This window comes from Diabrotica virgifera, chromosome 7 (assembly GCF_917563875.1).
Source record: "Diabrotica virgifera virgifera chromosome 7, PGI_DIABVI_V3a".
NCBI lineage: Eukaryota > Metazoa > Arthropoda > Insecta > Coleoptera > Chrysomelidae > Diabrotica > Diabrotica virgifera.
Window position 1 is genome coordinate 235,241,717 of NC_065449.1, and position 12,962 is coordinate 235,254,678.

Here is a 12,962-nt window from a genome sequence, read left to right on the forward strand (position 1 = left end):
CGTTACCTTTCAAATGGTCAAGCAAAACATTTATTGTCTCAACAACTACGATTATTGTCACAATTAACGCATTGATTGTGGGTATTAAATACAGTAAAAGATTGATTAATGCATTCGTTGTCACAACAATCAATTTATATCTATTCAGTAATCATATTATATTTTATATTAACAACATTTGTACATTGTTTTAATGAAATCTGTACGTTGTCACGATAAACCAAGGTAATTGCTTGTCATCTACGAAATCAAGAACGTGAGTTGCTGCCAGAATTAACAGTATTTATTAAATATACTAAACTAAGTTATTGGCTGAATAAATTGAGTGTTATTGATTAATGTACTCTAGTTATTCTCACAAAGTGAAAATACACAAATTAGTTCTTTGACAAGGTTGTCAAAAACAAACTTTCAATATAATGGTTTACCATGACGACGATATTGGTTTTCATGACGACGATTTAACCCATTGTAATTGTCTACTGATCTGACTTTTAAATATTATGTCAAAATAATTTTATTTCATCGAATTATCTGTAGTTATTGCACAAGAGCTCTAAAATTATCGATTTTTTTCCGAGTGACACTTCGACAGTTTTAATTTCACGACCCGAAGGGGAGTGAAATTATGTCAAAGTGTCACAAGGGCAAAAATTCGATAATAATTTTAGAGATCGAGTGCCATTTGTTGCGATTATTTTATGAATAAAACGGTTCAAAACCAAAATTTTATTGTAATTTATTTATGTAAGTACAAAATAGTACAATTAAACACACAGTTGTTATAATAAAAGATTTGACGGTTGAAAGTCATCACTTTTATAATTTTTAAAACAATAATTGTAATTAATTTCACTGAATATATTTTTTCGTAGCAACGAAGGGCATCTGACGTAATATACTTGACGACGGGATATTATCAAAAATTATCAATTTAATTTTTATTTCTGTAGCTTTCTACTGGCCAGAATCTCCTATGAATGAAATATTCGCGCTAATTTCATTAAAACATGAACACAATACCATAAATTTGAAATAAATTAGTAAATAATATCTAAATATATTGTATGTATTATAATATATTATAATGCCATATTACATTTTATTTTACTTTCCCGCACGCCGTGCGGGAATATTTACTTTCACGCACGCCGTGCGGGAAAGTGCAACGAAATGCGTGCGTGAAAAGCACGCATTTAGCACGGCCGTAGAAAAAGTATTTATTCAATATATTCATTTGACGAAATATACAGCCATGGACAAAACCATAGAATATTTTGAAATTACCAAGTAAAATTTTTTGTACTTAGCCTTACCACGCACCAGCGTCATATGAATATGATTTCTTTTCTGATTTAAAGGATTTAAATCTGATATGACCCCCTCTGTGGCTCAGTGGTAAGAGCGCCTACCTTTGAATCGAAAGGTCGGAATGGTCTTGAGTTCGAATCTCACCAAGGTCAGAAATTTTTCGTTTATTATATAAATTAATAAATTAAAATAGTTTCTGTTCTTGTGGGATCGGTACTCACCGGAGGGACCGCAGATGTTCGGATACAATTAGCGTCTCTTTGCAAAGACAATGACGTCGAGTTTGCAAAGTAACAAGACACTTACTCAACACACATACTACACATGACACTAGGTACCTGACTGCAAAAATTCACCGTACCTGCCATGCCAATGGTCATTAGTTGTCGAGGCATTAGCTAAATAAAAAAAAATCTGATTTGTGCTGTATGGTGGCCTATGAAATTTTTTAAATTGAATGTCGTGAAGTAAGTATTCACTATTCTAACGACATGAGGATGTGCGTTATGGTGCATTAGCACGAATCTCATATTCAATATAGCTGAAATATCTTATTACGAAGATAATATTTATTATAGCTGGCAAATGGCAAGACATGCTTCTCAAAAACATTTTCAATATTTACATATCAGCTGTCATTCGCCCAATCACCTCCATAAGTCCTGTTAGTCCTTTCCAAGCAATACCGCTCCATAGCTCTAAGCCGTCACCTCAAAAACTAACGCTCTGTATGAGGTTACAGCTGGCATACCATTCGCTAACTTCTCTTTAGACGAAGTTTCATCAATCTAGCTTCCATAATGCCAACAGTATGCCAGAAGTTGTAATCTCATACAGAGCGTTCGTTTTCGAGATAGCGTCATAGTGCTATGGAGTGGTATGGCCTGGAAAAGACAGACCAAACTTGTGGAGGTGATTGAGCGAAAAACAGCTGATATTTGTATTGGAAATGGAGCAATATGAAGTAAAAATTGGGACTACAAAGGAATTAATGCCATTGTTTTTTCTATAAACGTGCGGGTAAAAACCATTAATTTGTTTAATTGTTGCAAATCGTAACCAATATTTCGGCAATGGACAGTAATTGTGCTGGCTAAATCAAAACCTATGTTCTTTTGGTCGTGTGGGCTTTGAACCAATTCATGTTGCCAACAAGAGAGAACATACATTTAGGTTCATGCACTAGAGTCAACTCAACCAGGCAAGATGTGCCTTTAACTTCATTCCTTCGAGTCACCTCATACATTCAACATGTAGCATCATAATAGTAGTCTCATTTTAATTTCTTACGAACCACATATCGGTACAGCAACGTCTCCCGGGGGTTCAGGTACCCTAGTGTCGGTCTATATCAATACAGACGATAGATCTCCAGCTGAGCCCGAAGATTAGACAGATCCAGTTGCTCTGTTATTTTTTATAATTTATAGCGTATTTATTATTTCGTTTTCAGATAAGCATATTTACAACTTGTGACTCTCTGTATCTTATTTCGTAGGTTGGGAGACTATAAAAATATCTGTTTTCTGGTAATAACTCTAAGTAATATTATACACATTCATTCATTTGTATTGGTTCTTTACCATCGCTGCGTTGCATTTGAGCTACCCATTAAGCTATCTACATTTCTACATTTTTTTAATAAAATTGGTTTTTTCTGATTTTTTATGTCTCCTTTAATTCGTAAGTTTGGTTTTCTATTTCTGTTGTCCACCCATATGATTTTGTGGTTTATAATTAGTTATCTAGTCACTTTTCTTTCGAATGACTTTTGCTGCTAGGTGTATCGTTCTTATTTAATATTTCCTTTACATCTTTCATTTTTTACGCTAGTCCCAATTTATTAGGAAAATACTTATTGACTCGTCGTTTAGTTTATCTGTAAGATACCTATCTGGTTGTACATTTTTTACAATCACAACATTATATTTTTATAGACTGTTTATTTTTATGTATATTATTGATTTCACCAAATGGTGGCCTGATCCACAGATGGCTCTTCTCTATATTCTCGTTTCTTGATCCATGATAATACACTATTTTCCAACATTTAGATGATTTGTATATTACATATTTATGTATTTCTTTATGTCTAGAAAACATTACATATTCTTAACGAATACTGGCGACATATATAGATTTTGAATTATAAAAGACTGTATGACTTTTACACAGTTATAAGTAAATCAAACCGGCAAACAGGTGTATGTTCTCAAAGAAATTGAAAGTGTGTAAAAATTTTTTAGTAATCAGCTAAGTACTTTCAACACATTACGTGCCATCATCAGAGCTTCGTCCTATTATAAATCCTTCATAGAAAAGCAATTCTTAAAAATCACATAAAAAATCATGGATACTGGGCAAAAGCCACAGATATCGGGTAAAACCCTTAAAATTAGAAAATTTCACATCTGAATTCTCTTTTAATTTAAAAATAAAACATGGCTGTGTCAAACCATTGTGAGTTCACGTGAACAGCTATACATATATAGGTGTCAATCACTCTCGTTCCATTTTCATTTAAGAAATTTTCTCCATATGAACCTACTATTTTGTTCCTATCTTTCCTTCCAGTTTCTGAATTAACGTCTACCATCAATAGAATCATTTTACGTCTTTTTTCTACGATTTCTAGTGTTTCTTGTAGAATTTCGTGGAACTGAACTTTTTCTTCTCATTTACTTTCATCAGTGAGGGCATATACCCCTATTATGAATATAGTAAATCTCTTTCTTTTATTTTCATGTCTACGTTGATTACCCCTTTATTTATACTTATCCAATCCTTAACATATTTATTAAATTTTTACTTATTGCTACATAATTTAACTCCTTTAAATTAGTATTTTTAATACTGAAAAGCAATGGACCCCTTTTTTTTCAGTTAGTACCCACAACATATAGATTTATCGGTATCAGAACTTATGGACAAATTGAAGCTATTTTACAGAAAATAAAAAATACGAATTTATTATATTGCCCTCGTATAATAAAAGGTTGTGTATAAAGATAAAGAGTTCAAAAAATATTATTTAAAAAGTTGTTTTTGTTATAGTTTATAAAGAATTCTACTATCATAAATATTATACATTAATTTTTAAATATGAAAACAAATTTGTTCTGTCCGATATGGAATTTCGTTAAATTGCACCATATGAAAGAAATATATTTCAACTAAATAAATAAAGTATATAAATTTCAACATCAGAGAATAACAATATCTAATATGATATGCAGATGAGCACTGTCCTACTAACTGATTCTTCTTGATTCGACCTATACGTGACTAATGTTGGCGACCCTAATGGCAATTGTTACCTTATCTGCAGCAGCCCGGAAAATCTGCACAGATTTTGTGTTGAACCAGGTTCTTAGGTTCTTCAACCACAATGTTGTTCTTCTTCAAGAAATCCACTTTCCATACATTTTTCCTTTCGGGATAGCTTTTAGGAGCTCGTCTGGATTCATTTCGCATAATGTGTCTGAAGTACAGTATGCGCCAAAACAAATGACACTGAAAAACTAAAGCTTTATTAAACATTAAAAAGTAAATAACAACATTTCAAATATGTAATGCGAATTGTAAGTTTTGCTCCTATACAAAATATGTTCAAAGTGCTCGCCATTGCGTTCCAAGCAGCACTCATAACGCTTAACAAGATTGCTTAGCATGTTATTAAAAATAGGCTGCTGCATTCTTCTGAAAAAGGTCAAAAATTTTTCACGGAGTTCATCACTAGCTGCCGGTGGGTTTCCTGTAAAAACGGCTTGTTTCAGCGTACCCCATACGTAAGCATCAAGAGTTGTTGGATCAGGTGAATGAGAGAGGTAATGATAATTTGTGTTACGGGAAATTAGGCGGTCTTCAAAATTTTCTCAAATCAGATCTAAGGATGCTCTCGTGGTATGATAAGTAGCCCCATCCTGTTGGAACCATTGGGTATTCAACTGTATGTTTCTGGCACGACATAATAAATTGTCTGAGATCAATAAAAACTGGTGTCAAAATTTGTTCTTTATATCGCACTTGATTTAGTGTAACGGGTCCTCTACGCTCGTCTTCCACGAAGTAAGGGCCCAATAATCCATTACCTGACACTGCGCACCAAATTGTTACACGGTCACCGGTCTGGTCGTTCAAAACCAAGAAAACGATTTGTCTGTCAATTGATAAATCCATTCAGATGGACGTGACATTCGTCTGTAAACCACACATTAGAAATAAATAGGGGTTGTTCATAAACCATTGCCAAGACTGAAGCACAATAAACAACTCTTGATTTCTTGTCTTGTCAAATGTTGCCCAATCTCTATTTTATAGGGAAAAGCACCAATCTTCTTAAACATTATTCGGGTAGACGTTTCACTCAAATTAATTTTTAGAGATGTTCTGCGGAGACTTCTTTTTGGTGATTCTAACACCTGTTGAAATAGCCTTCCTTGATTCGCATTTGTTGCCACGGTAACTGGACGACCGGTATAGCTTTTGCGTTGAGTTAGAACGCTTCCTGTTCGTCGAAAATTTGCAACGACTCTTAACAAACCTTATTAGTCGCTGCAGGCTTCTGAAACTCTTCCCGAAATTGATTGACAACCATTAACAAACTAGGTCCATTTAATCGTCCATTCCCGTATAGGCGGAAATAATACTCAATAATAAATATTTCTCTTGCGTTGTAAGCACCATTTCGAATCTTCTTGACAGTTTGTTAAAATAAAAAATGTTTAAAGATACCACGACAACTATTGTCACTTGTTTCATATGACGCGATTATATTTCACCGGCTTCCTGATTTCAGTGTCCTTTGTTTTGATGCATACCGTATTTTAACTTTTGAGATTTGATAGTGGTCAGTACCTACTTCTCGTGTTTTTTTCATTCTTCTGAGGACCTCGTCATTCGTGATTCGGTCACTCCACGAGATTTTAAATATTCTCTGATATAGCCATATCTCAAATATATTCAATTTTCTGCATATATCTTCGTTCATGGTCCACGATTCAAGATCACAAAAAAAGGACAGAGAAGACGTAGTATCGCAGCAATCCTTTCTTTATACCAAGAGAGAGGTTGTGGCTCTTGAAAAAAGCCCCCATCCGGTTGAAGGTGTATCTAGTTTTTACGATGCTCATTCTTATCTCTCAAGCCTCGGTTTCCTCGAAAGCGGCACCGACAAACTGCGACCATAACACTGCGATAAGTGACGTCATAAAAAACTGTACCACGCAAATTAAGGCGCTCAGGGCAACAGTGGCCTAACCCCAAACAGGTAGTTTTGAGATAAATGCCAATCTTAGTTTTTCAACAAATTTGATTTAATAGTATTCTAACACTATGGTAATTAAAATTTACATTGAGATATTTTTAATTTAGTTTTTTTATTATGTTTCGAATGATGAGATATTTTATTATGATCTTAGTTTTTCAACAAATTTGATTTAATAGTATTCTAACACTATGGTAATTAAAATTTGTATTAGATATTTTTAATTTAGTTTTTTTATTATGTTTCGAATGATGCATAATGAGAAAAAATTTGATAGTAATTTAAAGAAAAAATGTTGGTTAGGCCATTGTTGCTTTATTTAAAATTGTTGGATAGGCCAAGTCTTTTACCAATAAATATTGAATTCTTAATTTTTTTAGTTATTTATTAAGACTTAATGAACAAAATACAAATTTAACAAAAAGATAAAATCAAAGAATGAAAGCTTATGTTTCGGATTCTTCTTCTGAGTAAATAATCTCTTCCATAGGGGTTGAAGTTGTCGTTAAATCTTCATAAAAGTTGTGATGTATCGGTGGAATGAACGCTATAAGCTCCAAGAGATCCTTTTTCTTTTTTAAGTCAATATTACGACCTTTTGAATAAATAAGATCAAGTTTTATTGTTGTCTTCGCATTTACAGAGTTTCGTTTTGCGATGTTAACCGAATCAAATAACACTTCTTCATTATTAGAGTACTTGTACTCAATTACTGATGAATCGGTGTCCTTATAATGCAGCCATTGAATTTTAAGCCATTCGACTTTTGCTTTATTCATGGATATTTTTCTGTTAGTAACATTTTTTTTCCAAATTAACAGTAGAGTAAAAATCTTTGGAAGTCATTGATATCACTTTGAATGGCAGTTTTTTTAGCACATTCAATTACTTTATTCCAATCATTTGGAATAAAGATATCCCTAAAGAATTTCTTTTGTTTTTCCACTAAACCAAAATCTTGGTCGCATGGCAAGTATGAATGGCCACTTACTAGAAACTTGTGGTGAATTTCTTTCACAGAAAAAAATGTTTGAGTCAACAATATGCTTGCATAGTAGGGCGATTTTAATGTTTCTATTTTGACCGCCACATTGATCTGAATACACGATCAACGTTTCAGTTTTTACAAAATTGGTAACATAATGTACAAGAAATCGATCTCGTTCCAGATACTTTGCTGTTGATAGTCCAGACTTAACTAATTATGTAAATCTATCTATTTTTATTGAAAAGATGGGTTGATATTTTCGTATAAGTACCCTGGGAGAATTTTAAAAGAGACTAAATAATTTGCATAAAGTTAATTGGGTATTCCTCAAAATAATAATAGGTAGTAAAAATTTTTATTATTACTTAGCCAATATACATTTTTCGTATCTTTGTGTCGTCACTTCGGTATCGTCTGTACAAAGCCATTATCATTGTGTACAAAGCCTTCCGAGAAGTTTATGGTAATTGTTAGCATTACCTGTACAGAGTTGGCTACCGACAGAAAGAACCTTTACAAAAATTAAATAAGACTTGGAGAATTATTTATTTTAATTAATACAATTAATACAAATTAATACTTTGTATTACTAATTTACTATTTTAGTTCGTAATAAGCCACAAAATTGGCTACTAAATAGGAAATTGATATGACAAATTAAATTATTATTAAATACTTATTACTTTATAAGATTAAAAAGTCATTTCTATGAATTATGCGTATTATTCTAATATGATGAACAACTATTGTTGATAGCTGTTTACTAGCTGTAAAAGCAACAGTGGCCTGAGCCATGCAATTGAGGGTTAGGCCACTGTTGCATTCGTATTTCCAGTATATTTGTCAAGGCAACAATAAATTATATAGTGCCATCTAGCCAAATATAGAGCTAGGTTGTGTAGACCACTGTTGATCTATAGGTCCAATGTTTCTGCTTTTATTGATGTATTAATCTAAAAATGCTCAATTTGTGGGTTAGGCCACTGTTGCTCTGAGCGGCTCAATTAATAGCTGTGGTTTCCAAGGATGCGTTGGAAGCCACCGCTTGCTGAGTTTGCACATTCCATTGCCGCAGTGAAGAACCTTGAATTTTTCACCGTAATCTGACGTAATTCATCGCAGTGTTACGGTCGCAGTTGTCGATGCCGCTTTCGAGGAAACCCAGGCTTTAGTTGTTGGTCCATTCTTCATTTCTTATGGTGTCAAGCTAGTTGTAGTGCTTCACTCTACAGGGGTTTGGTTGACGTATAGTTGACGTTCCGTTATCTTTTTCTTGCTAATTGTCATAATTTTAGACCACATTATTGTCTGTAATACGTGATTTTGTTCATAAGAACTTATAGGTCTTCCGATTAGGTTGTCCGCAAATACTATGGTGTCAACTGCATATCTGATGTTGTTTGGCCGGTACCCATTCAGTATAATACCCTTAGTAGAGAGCGGAATATATGCAAAGTGCATATAGATGCATATATTGCATATTTTCAGACAACAAACACAACATTGCATATTTAAGATAAACACGATTTATTTTGCATATTTTAAAAATAAATTATATAATAAAATTTTCCTCTCTTAGTTGGAATTTTATAACTTCGATATGAACGAGCTCGATATTTATCTATCTATCGCTCATCTGGAGTTTCCCATTACTACCTGAATTTAACAATTATGGGTGTTCCCAGAAAAATATTATTTTATTAGCGTAGCAAGTCCTTTTACCTGCTTTTAAGGATCTAATAATTATTTTGTCAGTTTCCGGCCAACATTTGTTTAAAGTAAACGTTGTATGGTATTTAGTGTTTTTGAAGTAATTGGTATATATTAAATTTAAATATGTCTACCATTCAAAAAAGTGCTTGGATAAAGTGTTTTCCCGAGTTAAAGCTAAGTGGAGACAAAGTATTTTGCAAGGCCTGTTCCAAAATCGTAAGTTACATTCATTTTCACATTTCATTTTTTAAATGAGGAACTGACAAACAAAAGCATCATATCCCACAAAAGAAATTTTTCTGGAAAGAGTGTTTTTATTCGACAAATTCGCTTTTACTTCTATAAAGACGAACATAGAGAGAAGCATCAAAATATAAAACCCATCAAATTGTAGACAATTCCGCTTTTGTTCTTCAGCTTATGTAACGTACTTTGTTCTTTAAGTAACGTACAAATTGCTAAAGAACTTATGTTCATAAAAGTTAATTTTAGTTTTTTACTAGATCTAATAAAGTCATTTACAAAGGAATTTACAATTAAGTGATTCGGTTAATCTTGTTAACACTTTTTCTGCTCATTGTCAAAAATTTCCCGGAAATACAGGGATTACAATTAGAAATAAATTAAAAAATGTTTTAGAAAAAAATTAGGGCTTCGATGGTTTGAGGAAAGTTGTACGTATTTTTGAAGGCAACTTTTCTGAAGATCTTACGACTTAATATATTGTTTTATTTTTGAGTATTTTTAATATGCATTTGCATATTTAGACAAATTTAGAAAAAATACCTGCATATTTGTAGTAAAAGTAATGCATATATATGCGCATATTTTGGTAATGTTGTGTTGCATATATTCCGCTCTCTAACCCTTCGTCTGGGCAGATTATCGGAGAATAGGCCATTTTTGTGAAAAGTTATTTATCGTTACCGTTCCCAAGATTTAATTTAGTTTAATAGGTCTGGATCCCGCATATGAAAAAAAGTTGAAAGTTGAAAAAGCTGAAAATTTGTTAATAGCTTAAGGGTGTCTAGTCGGATAAGCTTTGATATATGGGAACACTGGAACAGGGGCAGTTTTACTTGTGGAACAGGTTAAAAATTTGGAACGGTTACACCACAAAAACGGCACATTTATTTTGTCCGACAGAACAGACTTAAACTCTCCGAACAGAGATTAAACTCTCATGCTAAAATCAGACTGCTATTTATCGCCTGTCATTTCACATATTCTACATGTTCCACTCATTAAAATGCACATTTGGTGATAAACAGCAGTCTGATTTTTGCATATAAGTTTAATGTCTGTTCGAAGAGTTTAAGTCTGTTCTGTCGGACAAAATACACGTGCCGTTTTCGTGGTCTGACCGTTCCAAATTTTTAACCTGTTCCGCAATTAAAACTTTCCCTGTTCCAGTGTTCCCATATATCAAAGTATGTCCAAGTAGACACCCTTAAGCTATTAACAATTTTTCAGCTTGCTATTAATCAACTTTTTTTTCATGCGCGGGATCCAGACCTATAATATTTCCCGAGATATTCTATTTGTTTACAAGCCAAAAAATTGTTTATCATTCTAAAATATTCCTGAGGCCGCCTAAGTAGTCCAATTTCAATTCTGTAAAGTACATTAGATAGGCATGGTGCCTTTTTATACAAAAATCATAGCTATTCTTTTTCACCATAATTATTGTGGTTATTATAGCGACCGTATAGTTTTAATTTGCAATTTAATTGTTGCTAAACTGTTCATTCAAAATCCATCGGCTTCTGTAAATGTAATCTGTACCAAGGGAGCTTTTATATTACCAAGTTATTTAATTATTGATAAGTAATTGCTTACCTAAAATTTTAGTTGAAACTTAAGGATTTTGTTGGAAAAACCCGCATTTTGCGAGGAAAATTTTCGTCAAATTAAAACGGCAAAGACATGTCTCTATGCAGAATTTAATTACGGTGAATTTTTATTTGAGTGTTTTTGATGTAAAATTAAAATCTTTGGAGTTAGAGCAAAAAAAGGAGAATAGAGCCAAAATTGAAAAAAAAACACGATTTTCGGGCGCCATTTTGTTTATAAAAAAAGTTTCTTTTTGTTGTATAATCCACTTCCGCGAAAATTTTGTGATATATATTTGATTTAACATGAATTCAAGAATTTTTTTTATTGGGCAACAATGTCAACTTAGATCTCTGACGTAGATAATGACGTGCAACGGTAAGTACATTAAACGGACTGTAAGTATAATGACAAATTGTTTATATTATCAGTGACGCGCTGTAGAGATGACAACAATGTTTCAGTAAAATGTGGTAGAATATTAAAAAAAAACTATGATATATTAAAACACAGTATAAAATACAATTCTTTATTAATATAAAATCCATAATTTTTAAAAACACTTTACCCACAGGGCATATAATCTTTTAACCATTCTTTACGAAGAAACAGACTTTAACGCTCTGCTGGTTTTGTTCATATCGATAAGTATCAGTCTTCTATGTACTCAATGAAGAGGCTTTTTCTCGATGTATTTTGGGCACTATCCAGATTTATGGATTTATTCGTTGTTCTAAAAAATAAAAACAACTTTAGATATTGAAACTTGAATAAATCCTCTAATTAGTTCATTATTCGTTAGTATTTAAGTAAGTTATAAAAAACAAAAAAAAATTATTCAAAATTTTTATTAGTAATTATTTCAATATTACTAAAATTTTTAGCTTCGGCCCAAAACAGACGGGCCACTCTGCAGCGCCACTCTGTGGATCCACAGAGTGGCTGAATCAGGCGATTTTCTAGCGCCGGCGACTACGATGCGAAGTATATCGTTTTGGAAGGGTGCGGCGTTTAATTTAATGTGTGAGAAAAAACAGTAAGTTTAATCAAATGGTTAAAAACTTGCCGACTAATATTAAAAAAAAAATGTGTTCGTCAAAATCAGTGTTTGTAATGTCCATAGTTTTAAATATTTTATAAAATTTCAACGATTTTGAAAAAATACGAATAAACTCCATAAATGGAATTAAGATGAACCAGACAAAAACAGCTATATTACAGAAAAAAGCACATAAAGAATCAACCAGTACATCTGGTATCCTGCAGGCGTAAAATAGTTTGATACAACCTGACAACTGAGTGAAAGTGAAAAACATGTTAGCTTGCAACCCACTTTTAACTGATATCTTATCGTTTTGTTTTCAACAATAAACAATGAAACCTTTTTTGACCTAGGATGGGACCCCACTATTTAACATAAATAAACAAAAAAGATTGTAAGAATTTGTTTCGTTTAGTTCAAATGCATCCAATGTATAATCAAATGTAAATATAAATAGAGAAAACATTGCTTATGGGATTTATTCTTTTCGATAGGGCTACCTTCTATAAAATCGGAAACAAATAATTCAAAGATGACGTCCCACGCTTTTCATTTTAATGCCTATAAATACGCCCTCGGGTTCTTGTATCACATATATCCGGTCTGTTTTGCACTTCAATCAAAAACCGTTCCGAATCTGAATTCAGTTTAGGTGTTCACCCTATAAATTCTCGTAAACATCTGCGACAGCTACAAAAGTGGTCCGTCTGAATGCGTTTGCCACTAGTGGATGCCACTAGCAGTGAAGCTCGGCGAATGTGGCTGGCCACAGTCGCTCGTCTGGGGTGCGACGTCCACTTCACATAAGA

General features: G+C 32.9%; 1 protein-coding gene across 3 annotated transcripts in view; it reads right to left on the reverse strand.

Moving 5' to 3' along the window:
- Positions 1-11,626: 11,626 nt before the first annotated feature.
- LOC114325709 (putative inorganic phosphate cotransporter) overlaps positions 11,627-12,962 on the reverse strand; it is a 70,898-nt gene continuing 69,562 nt past the window's right edge. For all 3 annotated transcript variants that reach the window (XM_050656326.1, XM_050656325.1, XM_050656324.1), the window contains exon 10: positions 11,627-11,844. In XM_050656326.1, coding sequence (XP_050512283.1) covers positions 11,825-11,844 — 20 coding nt within the window. In that variant the 3' untranslated portion in view covers positions 11,627-11,824. The remainder of the gene's footprint in view (positions 11,845-12,962) is intronic.